Raw genomic sequence first — 14,349 nt, 5'->3', positions numbered from 1 at the left:
GCTGGACAAAACAAATAACGTGACCTCTGTCCCCTCTGGCCCAGCAGTGTGTGTGGGGGGAGGGGAGAGTGCGGTAGTGGCCACTGAAAAAGTGGTCACTTGTGTAAATACAGTTTCTGTTTCAGTTAGTGGTGTTTCCCCGGGCCCTGATGGAGGGGTAAATGTTGGAGGTCGGCCGGCCACTGTACAAGTGGCCGGTGCGCCTCATGTAGCCACTTCAGAGGGGTCTGGAGTGGCACCTGCTATAGATAGGTCTGTGGGGGGTGGGCCCGGTCCGGCTGCCCCTCCTGCGTCGGTTACGCCTGGCAGAAGTTATGCTGGTGTGGTTGCCGGCGCAGGGGGGGAGGGGCGGTCCCCATTGTCCTCCCCATTACCAATGTCTGGTGACGGTAACTTGCAGCGGCAACTTCTAGAGGCTCTTAGGAGAGGGGAGAATTCCATTACAGTAGGGGGGCAGCAGGTGGATCTATCCTTCTGGATAGACAGGCATGGCCTGCGTGCCTTCCGAGAGCAAGGCGGGGGCGAGACCACCTGGTCCTCACCCACAACCGGCCCCGGGTCAACCAGGCGGAATGTTGTCTGTCTGAAATGGAGAGGCAATGAAGCGTGCCCTACCAGGAAGAGGGTGGCAGAGCTTCTCTTTCGGATGGGCATCAGGGCATGTGACATCTTTGCCCTGATACATCCGTATGGCACCCGGGAGTTTGATGTCAGTTTTGCCCGGCCAGAGGGTCTTGAACTTTTCTGGTCTGGGTATGAACTGGCAAAAGACCAGCCGGACTGGCAGGGGTTTTTTGTGCAAGCGATAACCCGCCAGAATGAGGTCAAGAAGGTGACCGTTCTCACCCGTAACGAGTCACTTTCTTGTGTTGACATCTTGACCTGGTTGAGCAGGTACGGGGACGTCCAGGGTCTTCCTAGCAAGAACCTGGATGAGTTTGGCATCTGGTCGGGTGCCTGGACGTTTCAGATTAAGTTGAAACATTCAGGGGGGTCGGTTTCCCACATACCATCATCTGCTTTCCGTGGTCGGGATAGGATTATGGTGTTCTACAGGGGGCAGCCTAAGCTGTGTTACAAGTGCGGCAGCCCTTCGCACTTCAGCGCCAGCTGCCAAGTGCAGAGGTGCGCATTGTGCGGGGGTGAAGGCCATCTAGCTGCATCTTGTGGGCAGATTAGATGCAACCTGTGTGGTGAGCTAGGGCACCCGTTCAGTCGTTGCCCTCGCTCTGTCGCCAACGTGGCTCGTGCACGCGCAGAGGCGAGCCGGGAGGCCCCCACCGCCGAGGCGAGTGCTGGCGAAGGCGACAGGGCAGTGGGGTCGATGAAGAGAAAAGACGGCCTGTCCCAGCAGAGACGGAGGGAGAGGCGTCCAATGGAGAGGGGGCAGGTGGAACCCCGTCCTGGGGTGATGCCTGGGCCCTCCCAAGAGAATGCCTCTCCTAGAGCTGAGACCCTGGGGGATATCGAGGGGAATGAGGAACTCAGGAGACTAGACCGTTCCGAGGTGACTCTGTCCTCTTGCTACGAGAGTGCAACAGAGGGGAGTGAGACAGAGTCTAAAAGAATAAGAAGGAAACGTCTGACCAAAAAAAGATCTAGCCCGACTAGAGTGCCTGTGGAAGGCAAAGCCAGCTCCCCCCTGGACCTCTCTAATCCTGACTCTCTTCCCCTGGATCTTTCCAACCGGTACCTCACCTTGGATGAGATCTCCGCCTCCTCTTCTTCCGGGGAGGAGGTTGAAGGTGGGGAGCCGGAGGGGCAGGAGAAGGAGCCTCTGGAAGGGCCCGCACCTCCCTCCAGTGAGGATGCAAGGTCCTCGGGAGGTGGGGCGGGTCCAGACACTGGGAATGGGAATGACAAGGGTGGTGCGAAGGGGGAGGCGGTGGTGACTAATGAGATGGACACCACTGTCTCTCTCAAAAGAGATCGTGCCACCTTAGGGGGTAGCCCCAAGAGGGGTAAGAAGAAGAACAAGAAGGGGAAGGGAAGGAAGAAGGCCGTCTAACTTAATCACTCTGTATGGCGGCACTCACTCCGTTGACGCTGGCGACCATTAATGTCGCCAGTATTAAATCGGATGCGGCTAGGTTTGCAGCCTTTGATTTTCTCAGCCGGGTTGAAGCTGACATTTTATTTTTGCAAGAGACCAGGCTGCCAGATTTGGCGGCTGTGTATAAAGCAAAAAAGGAGTGGAGGTGTGGTCCATCATATTGGTCTCTTGCGGCTGAGCCGTATAGCGGAGTGGCGGTTCTTTTTACCGCACCAGTAGAAAGCCGACGAGTGATTGAGTTAGAAATGGGGAGGTGTTTGATTTTAGATGTCCTCATGAAGGGTCAAGAGCTTCGCCTGATAAACATCTATGGTCCCCAAACCAGGTGGGATCAGAAGCGTCTCTTTATGAGGATCAAACCTTTCCTTTTTACGAGTCGGCAGGTGGTCTTTGGCGGGGACTTTAATACAGTCACAAGGTCCCAAGACCGGGGAGGCGCCATAAACCGGCTGGCTTATGATAGTGTATCCCTGAATAGCATAGCTAGCGAGGCTAGCCTGGTGGATGTCCACATTAGGCACACCCCAGGCCACGGTGGTTTCACTTATTATAGAGGTAGTCAGATTAGGTCTAGAATAGACAGGTTTTATTTAAAGGAGGAGACTACCTTTTCACCTTTAGAGGTGGTAGAGGTGGAATTCTCTGATCACTGTCTAATTATGTTCTCTTTGAATGTTGCAGAATCCCCCCAAATGGGAAGAGGCTATTGGAAGCTAAATTCGGCCCTCCTGGAGGAAGCAGAGGTGAGACAATCCTTTAAGGACTTCCTTCAGAGTCAGGTAGAGTTGCTGGATCTTTGTGACACTAAGTCTGAGTGGTGGGAGATATTCAAACATCGGGTGGCAAAATTCTTCCGCCAGCTCTCGAGCCTCAGGTCCCTGAACAAGTACCGCTTGTATCAGGGTCTGAGGAGGAAACTCGAACAACTGGTCTCGACTGGAGGTAGCCGAGAGGATATCTCCAGGGTGAAATCTTTGCTTAAGAGGTGCCAGTACGATAGGCACACATCTTTGGTTTTTGAGAGGGATTTCGGGAAGTACCGCTCGCCTGACCCTTACAGAAACTGTAAGATGTCAGTGAAAAGTAAGTTGGTGACGGGACTGGTCGATGGTACGGGATCTCTGGATAGGTCCAGATCAGGGATCTTGGAAATCGTCAAGTCCTTCTACTCGTGCCTCTTGAGGAAGAAGGATCTGAATCGGGACAGGATTTCGGCTTTCCTGGCTGAAACCATCCCTGAGTCAAGAGTAGACCTCTCTCTTGGCGTTTTGATAGAAGAAATCAGAGAAGAGGAAGTCAGCCTGGCGATCGAAGGGCTTGCCCTAAAGAAGTCGCCAGGCCCGGATGGCTTAACATCCGAGTTTTATAAGGCCTTTAAGGACTCCTTGGTTCCCCTCTTGACTAAGGTATTCAATGAGTGCCTTTCCTCGGGTGCTCTGCCGAAGTCAATGAGGAGGTCAGCTCTGATCCTTATATCAAAGTGAAAAGATCCGAGCCGTATTGAGAATTGGCGTCCCATAGCGCTTCTCAATACGGACAGAAAGATCCTGGCCAAGATACTGTTTAAACGGTTGGTGCAGTTTGCGCCCCGGCTCCTTTCGGAGACCCAACATTGCTCAGTTCCAGGCCGAAGCACGTTTAGTGCTGTGCTCGGTGTCCGAGAGGCAGTGGAGCAGAGTAGGGCGGGTAACCGGAAGGGGTACATGCTGGCTTTAGATCAGGCAAAGGCTTTTGATCGGGTTAACCACGAGTACCTCTGGGCAGTCCTTCTGAAATATGGCCTGCCGGGAGGGTTTGTTGATTGGTTAAAGATCTTGTATGCAGGGGCAGAGAGTTTCCCGCTGGTGAACGGTTGGTCTGGCAGCCCTTTTGAGGTCGGGTCTGGAGTCCGCCAGGGTTGTCCATTGAGCCCGCTCTTATACGTGTTTGCGATTGATCCTTTTATTAGGAGGATTGATCGGGGACCGTTAGCAGGAGTCAGGATGAGTCTGGAGGAGCCAGAAGCCACTCTGAGGGTGGTGGCGTATGCCGATGACGTCACTGTTTTCGTGTCCTCGGGAGGGGAGGCGGAATACGTGATGTCGGAGGTAGAATGCTACTCGGAAGTCTCCGGGTCCATGATTAATCGGGATAAGTGTGAGAGTCTCTGGCTGGGAGGGGGTGATCCATCTTTCGGTCTCCCGGACACCCTCCCAGAGCCCCAGTCGTCAGCCAAAGTCCTAGGCGTTCAATTCGGCCATGGGGATTATCCCACCCAAAATTGGGACAGCAGGCTCACGATCGCCGCTCAGAAGGTTGACCAGTGGAAGAGTTGGTCTTTGACCCTCAGGGAAAGGGTGAACCTGATCAAGACTTACCTTCTCCCTTTGCTTATCTATTTGGCCAGTGTATGTGTCTTGCCAGAACCTCTCTGGACTTGGGTTTACAGTCTGTTCTTTCAACTGTTATGGGGGAATAGGCTGAACCTAGTCAAGAGAGAGGTGACATACCGTACGAGGAGATTAGGGGGGTTGGGTATGGTCAACCCAGTGGTGTTCCTTGTGAACACCTTTGTTAAGATCAACCTGGCAAACCTCTGGAAAGAGAGGGCTCCTCCGTGGGTAGTCTCTTGCAGGGGTTGGTTTCGGCCTTTCTTCCAGGAGTGGGAGACAGGAGGGGAAGTGAAGGATTTGCGTACACCTCACGGATATCTTCCGGCTTATGTCACCCCGATTCTGAAGGTGATCCGCCAGTGGGGTTTGGGAGTGAGGGAAATCAAGACCCAGTCAAGGAGATCCCTTGACGAGAGGGTCTTGTTGATCCACTTCTGGAAGCCCCTGGCCCTTAAGGATTGCCCAAGCCCGGATCTAGACAAGGGGTTACAGTTGTTAAATTCGGCAAGGATCCCCTTGAAGTTTTGGGACTTGGCTTGGCGCTGCTTTCACGGGAAGCTGTATGTAAGGGACAACTTGAAGTACAGGAACTCTGATGAAAGGGGTTGTCCCCGGGAGGAGTGTGGCGACATACTGGAAAGTATGGAGCACTTCCTGCTTCAGTGTCCCTTTAATACAGAGGTATACAAACGGGTGGGTGCATCCATTGGCTGGCCTAGGCTAGCCAACCTCTCCTATGCGGAATGGGCTTATGGAGCATTTAAAGGTTTGGGTAGAAGGGACCCATGCACAGCTTTTATAGTTAGCATAGTGATCAGGTACTTCACATGGAACGCACGGTGTTTAATTTCAACCCAGCAGAAAGTCCTCCCTGTGGAAGAGGTGTGTAGGAACATTCTAGGTGACCTGGCGAAGGTTCGCTCTCTTGAGTGCGAGAAGGTGGGTACGGATGGGGTCTCTTACCTCTGGAGAGGCTTCACCTTTGATGTGCCTTAGCCTCAGTAGCACTTTTCCTGGTGTTGGGCTGTGGCTTTCACATTAGGTTTTTGTTTTGTATTTAAGATGAGTTTTTGAAGAAAGGTTTGCAAATGACTGAACTTGGGCCTTCGGGTGGATTTTAATAAAATTGGTTTGTATAGATTGATATGGTTGTTATAAGATGTATATATTGTATGATAGGGTAAGTGGGGTGTAGTTAGGTTGGGTGGGATGGGGTGGGGGGGTTCATATTTTTGTGTGGGGAGGCCTGCATCCAGCCCTGGACTATGCGGACATAGGAGGACATGAGGCGAGGGGCTGGGTGTGGGTGGTGGAGGAAGGGCTGGCCTCATGGAGGGACAAGAGGCGGAGGTTGGCCCTGGGTGAAGGTGATGGGATAGATAGATTGGTAGGGTTAGTATAGGTTTGTGTTTTCTCATATATGTGTGTAATATAAAAAAAATAAAAAAATATAAAAAATAAAAATAATAATGTATAAAAATATATATATATATAAAAAAAAAAAAATTATTATAGTTATTTGATATTTCTATTATGATTATTTTATGTTTATTATTTTTTATTGTAAGAAGTTGTAATTTATTTTCTGTTCTGAGCAATTTGTATAAATTTGTATATAGTCGGGGCTCAGCCGGATCGGATGTTAACGTTAGGCTAGGTTTCATTTTCTCCATTTTTTTTAGTAGGTATGAATGAGATAGTATGCATGGAGCTGGGCCAGTAGGGTAAGTGTAAATACTTTATACCTTGTTTGGAAAATTTTATGGCAACGTTTTTGTATTTTTGTATAAAATTAAAAAAGAGTTCCTCAGTATCTGCTCTTATCCTGTATATATGGACACTGCACAGTACCACTTCCATTGTTCTTATACTGTGTGTAATCCTCAGTATTTGCTCTTATTGTATATTTGGACACTGCTCAGCATGGTTGTAAATTGTCAGTACATTTACAGACCGTTCACAACCAGGTTTATTTTTCTGCTCTCTGTGTCCCTATCTCAATTATGAGGATGTTTTTGTATAAATGTGAAAACAGATGAATATTGGATATTAATTGTCTTTACTATGAATTAACTTACAGAAAGTAAAGAGCAGAAGCTTAAAATGTGATCATATGATAAGACCAGCGATATCCAGCCCTGAGCACGTGGTAGTCAGTGGAAATAAAACCAGGCACACAACGATATAGGGGGGGATAGAGAATTTTATTTCATTTATAATTTTATTAATAATGGGACAGATGTTTTGGTGTAAATTCTAAATTAAAGTCAAGGATATGTTAAATCTGTTGACTTTTATTGATTCAGGGGAAGGCGAAAAAAAACCCTGTAGGGGGAAAAACTCCTTCCCGACTCCGCTTAGGGCAGTCAGACTATTTCCCTGGATCAGATATTATTAATCCAGAGGAAGGCGAAAAAACCTCATTGAGCCTCAGCCATCAGCTTCTAATGAGGAAAAATTCCTTCCCGACTCCACGCATGGCAGTCAGATAAGTCCCTGAATCAATTACTAAATAATATGTCCGCAAAGGGTTGGCCAAATTGTACTTTGAATTAGGTGAATGGCTGAACTGAGGGGAGTGCAACTGAGTTGATCCAGAGGAAGGAGAGAAAAAAAACCTTTATGACATCTGCCAATTTGTCCTAATCTAAGGGGAAAAACACTCCTTCCTGACTGCAAATCAGGCAGTGGTAAAATAGTCCCTTGATCAAATGCCCGTACACATACTCACATCGTCCAGTGGGAATAGCTTCAGGATCAGTGTCCGTCCTCAAGATGTTTTCCTTTAGTCCAATTGCAGGGGATTTCCAGGGTCCAGGTCTTCTCCAGGAGCTCAGGAGGACATTTTGCTCTGGTGACATTACAGCTGGTGGAGGGTTTACCGGGTGACAAATGAAAACCCTCTGAAAATGGCCTGATGTTTTAATGGTAAAGGTCCCTTCTTGGCCGCTGCTGCCTCTATTCTGTCCAGGTTGAATCGTCTGGAACAGCGTTGAGGTATAGATGGCTACAAGAAAAAGAAATAGATAAAAGATGAGGATACGATCATCACAATTGGTCATTGACCTGATATGAAGCTTATGCTGGTTGTATTTTCAACATGTAATATGATCACCTTATGTACTCATCCTCCACCGTAATAAGATATACTTTTTCTAGAGAAGTATAAAGCATATTAAATGCCAAATTAGGGTAGTAGTCTACACTCATTACAGGGGTCTGCCTCCAACCAGCTTCATTCAAGAATTATTTGTTACAAATATAATTATTACTTTACCTACAAAAATACATTCAAGGTGTGAACTAATGAAAGCACATAAAAGATCTGTATGCTGACATGGATTCCTGGATCTGGAGTTCAGTAGCCCAATCCCTAAGCCTCCATGTTCTGTGACAATTGCTACTGCTTGGTGGCTCTGCCCCCCTTCTTATCACCTGCCAACATGTCCCCCTATCAGGCCCCTGACATTGAGAATCATATAGAGCAGTGGTCCCCAACCACCGGTCCGCGGCCCAAGACCGGGCCCTGGATGATTGTTTGCCGGGCCGCGGCAATACAGACAAGGAGAAATGCAGGAGTCGGCAATCTCCATACCAGTATGACAATTCCTCAGGCAGCTGCTCCCAGCCAATCCCAGTCCTTCTTTCATGTACACCTGATGTGAGAGCAGCTATAACAGGCCCGCTGATTGGTTAGTGGTAAGACAAATGCTGATTGGCTATAAATGGATTGGGGGCGGGGCTTAGCGCAGTCGGAAGTGTAGTGTTTTCAGGTTAGTGTGGCTTGCTGACTGTACATTACTCGGGCTGGTGACTCCTGCAGTGCATGACCCTGTGTGCTGTGTGGGCCCTAGCTGCTGTCATGGGGTTGTCACTGTTACTGCCTGAGGTAGGTGATGCTTTGTGTTTGCATCATACAATAAGGGTCCATTCACACGTCCGTTTTTTCTTTCCTGATCTGTTCCGTTTTTTGCGGAACAGATCTGGACCAGATCTGGACCCATTCATTTTCAATGGGTCCTGGAAAAAATCGGACAGCACAATATGTGCTGTCCGTTTCCGTTGTTCCGTTCCGCATGTCCGTTTAAATATAAAACATGTCCTATTCTTTTCCGCAAAATTCTGATCTTGGTACAATACAAAGTCAATGGATCCGCAAAAAACGGAAGACATTCGGATGTCATTACGTATGTCATCCGTTTTATGCGGATTCCGTTCCTGGAAATTACATTTTAATTTTTTTTCCATTTTTTTTTTTTCAAAGAAATCCAAACAACTTTATTTGCTTATTGAAATTTATACATGTTTCCGTTTTTTGCGGATCCGCAAAAAACGGATGACATACGGATGACATACGGAAACATTTTCAGGAACAACGGATCCGCAAAAAACAAACCGAAAATCGGGATATAGAAAAATACTGACGTGTGAATGTAGCCTTTAGTTGGTTAAAAAAGCAACCTATGGCCTTAAGTGCACTATAAAGCCCTGCAAGCACTCAGCTATGTATGCCATGCAGACACTGAATATATATTGTATGGGGGGGGAATTGTTGCCCTATCCAGTATAATGTCACCATTTTGCCCACCCCATGCAGTATAATGTCACCATTTTGCCCACCCCATGCAGTATAATGTCACCATTTGGCCCACCCCATGCAGTATAATGTCACCATTTGGCCCACCTGATGCAGTATAATGTCACCATTTAGCCCACCCCATGCAGTATGATGTCACCATTTAGCCCACCCCATGCAGTATGATGTCACCATTTGGCCCACCCCATGCAGTATAATGTCACCATTTAGCCCACCCCATGCAGTATAATGTCACCATTTAGCCCACCCCATGCAGTATGATGTCACCATTTGGCCCACCCCATGTAGTATAATGTCACCATTTGACCTACCCCATGCAGTATAATGTCACTATTCGGCCCACCCCATGCAGTATAATGTCACCATTTGGCCCACCACATGCAGTATAATGTCACCATTTGGCCCACCCCATGCAGTATAATGTCACTATTCGGCCCACCCCATGCTGTATAATGTCACCATTTGGCCCACCTCATGCAGTATAATGTCACCATTTGGCCCACCCCATGCAGTATAATGTCACCATTTGGCCCACCTCATGCAGTATAATGTCACTATTCGGCCCACCCCATGCAGTATAATGTCACCATTTGGCCCACCCCATGCAGTATAATGTCACCATTTGGCCCACCCCATGCAGTATAATGTCACCATTTGGCCCACCCCATGCAGTATAATGTCACCATTTGGCCCACCTCATGCAGTATAATGTCACCATTTGGCCCATCCCATGCAGTATAATGTCACCATTTGGCCCACCTCATGCAGTATAATGTCACCATTTGGCCCACCCCATGCAGTATAATGTCACCATTTGGCCCACCCCATGCAGTATAATGTCACCATTTGGCCCACCTCATGCAGTATAATGTCACCATTTGGCCCACCTCATGCAGTATAATGTCACCATTTGGCCCACCTCATGCAGTATAATGTCACCATTTGGCCCACCTCATGCAGTATAATGTCACCATTTGGCCCACCTCATGCAGTATAATGTCACCATTTGGCCCACCTCATGCAGTATAATGTCACCATTTGTCCCACCCCATGCAGTATAATGTCACCATTTGGCCCACCCCATGCAGTATAATGTCACCATTTGGCCCACCCCATGCAGTATAATGTCACCATTTGGCCCACCCCATGCAGTATAATGTCACCATTTGGCCCACCTCATGCAGTATAATGTCACCATTTGGCCCACCCCATGCAGTATAATGTCACCATTTGGCCCACCTCATGCAGTATAATGTCACCATTTGGCCCACCCCATGCAGTATAATGTCACCATTTGGCCCACCCCATGCAGTATAATGTCACCATTTGGCCCACCTCATGCAGTATAATGTCACCATTTGGCCCACCCCATGCAGTATAATGTCACCATTTGGCCCACCTCATGCAGTATAATGTCACCATTTGGCCCACCCCATGCAGTATAATGTCACCATTTGGCCCACCCCATGCAGTATAATGTCACCATTTGGCCCACCTCATGCAGTATAATGTCACCATTTGGCCCACCTCATGCAGTATAATGTCACCATTTGGCCCACCTCATGCAGTATAATGTCACCATTTGGCCCACCTCATGCAGTATAATGTCACCATTTGGCCCACCTCATGCAGTATAATGTCACCATTTGTCCCACCCCATGCAGTATAATGTCACCATTTGGCCCACCGTATACAGTATAATGTCACCCCATGCATTATGTCACCTTGTCCCATTTGGCCCACCATTATACTGCATGTCACCATTTGGCCCACCGTATACAGTATAATGTCACCCCATGCATTATGTCACCTTGTCCCCAGCGACCTCATATAGTATAATGCCTTTGTAGCCCCGTGCAATATAATGTCACCTTGGCCCCAGCCGCCTCATACATAGTGTTATATATTTTAATATGCACCTTTTTGTTATGCGCGTGAATCAGTCAGTGCCGACTAAACCACAACCCTTCCCACCCCCCGGTCCCTGGGAAAATCGTCTTGCATGAAACCGGTCCTTGGTGCAAAAAAGGTTGGGGACCACTGATATAGAGTGTATGAAGTGTGTAGACATTCTGTTCATGTACTTACTACAGGGATGTGTGGTGGGGACATCCGGAGGGCTTCCACAGAGACCCAGTCAATATGCTGGAAGAAACGATGGCCTCGGATGTTACCGTGGACTCCTAAGCGCTTGGCAGGATCTCTCTGGAGGAGCTGAAAATGAGAAACGTAATTATAACTTAGTGACTATAACAATCTTTGAGCACAATGACCAATCACATTCCAGATCTTGCATTTTTAGGGAATAGCTGGGAAATAAAATCTGCAATCTGATTGATTTCTATGGGCAACTTCTCCACTTTTCTCTTGGGCTAGTTTAGATAAATCTGCCCCAGTGTTTATTCTGTCTAAATGCTGGTCTCAGGCTGTAGTGTCCGCAATGGGAGATTTTAGAAATCTATGGCTGCTTGTTACATAAGCTCTGAGGGGTGGACTAAGTTATTCTAAAAAATGTTATCATGGGAGACAGACTATAATGTCTGCCTCAATGCTAACTCTTGTCAGACATTGTGCTATTGCCGATGCCGAGTCTGTGTTGGCTCCGGTCAGGTTGTGGGTCCAGGGGTGACTACTCGGCATCCCCTCTTGTGGAGACCAGTATTTTCACCATGTATACTACAGAAATGATGGTTGTTGTATTGTTATCCTTCTAGCAGCACCTCTGAGGGGCGGCCCCCTCCTAAACACTACAGTAGTGAGTATTAGTGAAGGAGATCATAGTGCACTATGGAGTATTATAGGTGGAGATGTCTTCTATCAAAGGTTGTCATGTAACATTGTATAAAATACAGTAGTATTATGCAGTAACATACTGACCTTTTTAATGATGTCTTTAGCACTGGAGTGTGTTGTGTCGAATAGTCTAGGATGGTAAGTACACTGACTGGTAATCATTTCATTTAAGATGACACCAAATGAATACCAGTCCACTCCGACACCATACTCCTCCTCAGCCAGCATCTGCCAGGAAGGAGAGAAGAGTGACTACACAGATTATACTTAGACAACTATTGTAGGGGTTCAGGCTTCGGCGATTGCCAGCATAGTGTAGAATGGAGTCACACAATGTGTTTAACTGGATGAGACCAAGATGTTCTGCCTCCATCCAGCAGCAGATAAACTGCAACCACAAAGTCATCTGAAGGAACCTCACTCATTCATTCATTTGAATGGGCCTATTGCAATATTAGGTTTCTCCACCAGAATCCACTGCAGTGGAAATGAATGGCCACCCTGAGCTTCCCCTGGCAATAACAGCTGATCCCTGAGATCAGTAGATGGTGTGAAGGTAATAAAGCCCTCACACAATCAATGTGGCTCCATCAGACAGGTAAAGTGCAGGGGTGCCAAAAAATAGACTTCGACTGATCTGATGTTGAAGACCTATCCTAAGGATGTGCGATCAGTATTCTGAACCCCTTCAATACAAATATATCAGTGAAAATGATGAAAACTCCCTTTTCCTCACCTCAGGAGCCACATAGCCTTCTGTCCCAGCATATTCGGTGGCTGTGCGGTCTCCAAGCATGTTCTCAAGTGCGAGACCGAAATCCGTGACCTTAATATGGCCCGTCTCAGCCACCAGGATGTTCTCAGGCTTGAGGTCTCTGTGGACGATGCCCTTAGAATGGAGATATTGGATGCCACACACAAGCTCAGCGGCATAGAATCTGTCAGAAAAGTAAATAAATGAATATAATGCGAGGATAACACATAAGACTCTTTCCTAACAGTCACTAGAATAAGAGACACAAAATGTTTCTTATTACTGTCAAATGTGTCTTATGGCCAGGGCTACAGGGTGGCTTAAAATCACATGAACTTCTATTCCAGGGTTTTAAAGAGCAACCAGTCCTAGTCATGTTCTAGAATGGGTTGCTGATGGTCATTAATAACCATTCCCGGAGAACTCCTTTAATACCTTGGAATGTGATTAAGGCTCCTTCACATCAGACTGGGGAGATCTGTTCTCTTCTTTGTCTTTTACTATCAGAAGAAGGATCACAGCACAAGGAAGAGGAGAAACATTCCCTGACATTTCTGGAGGAACGTTTCCCCTCTCAGTCTTCCATTCTTCTTTTGAAGAGAGCAGACAAACAGGGGAGCAGATCTCATCAGCGTGATGTGCATGAGGCCGGACACAGGATCTAATATTTTATGTCATTTCCTAACCGTTTAGCTGAGGTTTTTATTCAGCCTTACTTTGCACTGGGGATGTCAAGCCGCCCCTTCATCCGTAGGAACTGATCAAAGTCCCCGCAGCTCATGTATTCCAGCCCAAGTAGAACAAGCATCTGTGACATAGAAGACGCCATTACTGAACCATCAGATCACATTTACACATTTACTGGACAGAATATAGCCGCGGCTTCTGTAATCCTTCAAGGGATATTCCTCTTTCAGCATGAAAAGGTTATTCTTTGTATATAGTAAAAGAGTCTAAAATTTTACAACCTTTCTGTATCAAGTTACCCATTATTAAGATCTCTGCTTGCAGTTATTGAATATGAACCTTCATGGCTTTCCCCTAGCTGCTATAAATCTGTCCTGGTCCTGTGATGGAGACATGTTGCACAGCATTTTACTAGACACAGATCTGATAACTATACTGCGTGCCCATCTTTTGGTCCTGCTGCTGCTCTGCTGAAAAAACTACTGTAACTTTCCAGACTAAAGAAGAGGGGACATAAGAGGAAGTACTGTTATATCAGCAGCCCATACCCTCTGCCACTCCACTACCTCGGGGGGGCATGGCACCACTCTACTCAATTCTCACCACAGTTTTTGGTGGGCTGGACCTGCTGGTCTCCCATAGCTTCCTTGCGGCGAGTCCGACTACCAGAGGTGTCTCTGCTGTCTTACTCTACCGATAGGGCACACGGTTTCTCCAGCTATTTAAGGGCCAGGGTATGTATCCTAATCTTCACCAGCCAATGGCTGGCAACCTTGGGGTACTTCAAGCACTTTCCCTAGTGAGATGGTGCATGAGCAATAGATTTTGCACATGCTAGTTCCTGCAAACCTGTGATGTATCCAATTGTCTGGCCATGTACTGTCTTCTGCCTGATTCCTGGATTTTGACCTTCCGCTGCCTGACCTGTGCCTCACAACCGCATTGACCCAATGCTGCCTACGAAGATTTTATTTTTTTCAGTGCATGTAAGGACAGCACTGGCTATATACATCAAATCTGTTTCATATGTATTAAAGTTCCATTACAGTTAGGGGTGCCCCATCCTCTCAGGTCTTCAGATATCAGGGGCTCC

General features: G+C 47.4%; 1 protein-coding gene across 1 annotated transcript; it reads right to left on the bottom strand.

Moving 5' to 3' along the window:
- Window positions 1-7,303: 7,303 nt before the first annotated feature.
- Window positions 7,304-13,398, bottom strand: LOC120986496 (protein kinase C delta type-like). The gene is made up of 5 exons (XM_040415119.1): window positions 13,286-13,398; window positions 12,552-12,753; window positions 11,900-12,043; window positions 11,111-11,236; window positions 7,304-7,432 (listed from the first exon to the last, which is right to left on the bottom strand). The coding sequence occupies exons 1-5, from the start codon at window positions 13,396-13,398 to the stop codon at window positions 7,304-7,306; spliced, it is 714 nt and encodes a 237-aa protein (XP_040271053.1).
- Between the last annotated feature and the right edge of the window lie 951 nt (window positions 13,399-14,349).

The sequence above is a fragment of the Bufo bufo genome, chromosome 1 (genome assembly GCF_905171765.1).
Source record: "Bufo bufo chromosome 1, aBufBuf1.1, whole genome shotgun sequence".
Taxonomy (NCBI): domain Eukaryota; kingdom Metazoa; phylum Chordata; class Amphibia; order Anura; family Bufonidae; genus Bufo; species Bufo bufo.
This window is presented reverse-complemented; position numbering and strand designations above follow the sequence as displayed.

Excerpts from the sequence above, each read along its gene's own strand:
- LOC120986496 (XM_040415119.1), bottom strand. The coding sequence starts at position 13,398 with ATGGCGTCTTCTATGTCACAGATGCTTGTTCTACTTGGGCTGGAATAC. Across the intron at positions 12,754-13,285 it reads CTTGACATCCCCAGTGCAAA|ATTCTATGCCGCTGAGCTTG; the intron begins GTAAGGCTGAAT and ends CTTTTCTGACAG. Across the intron at positions 12,044-12,551 it reads AAGGCTATGTGGCTCCTGAG|ATGCTGGCTGAGGAGGAGTA; the intron begins GTGAGGAAAAGG and ends CCTTCCTGGCAG.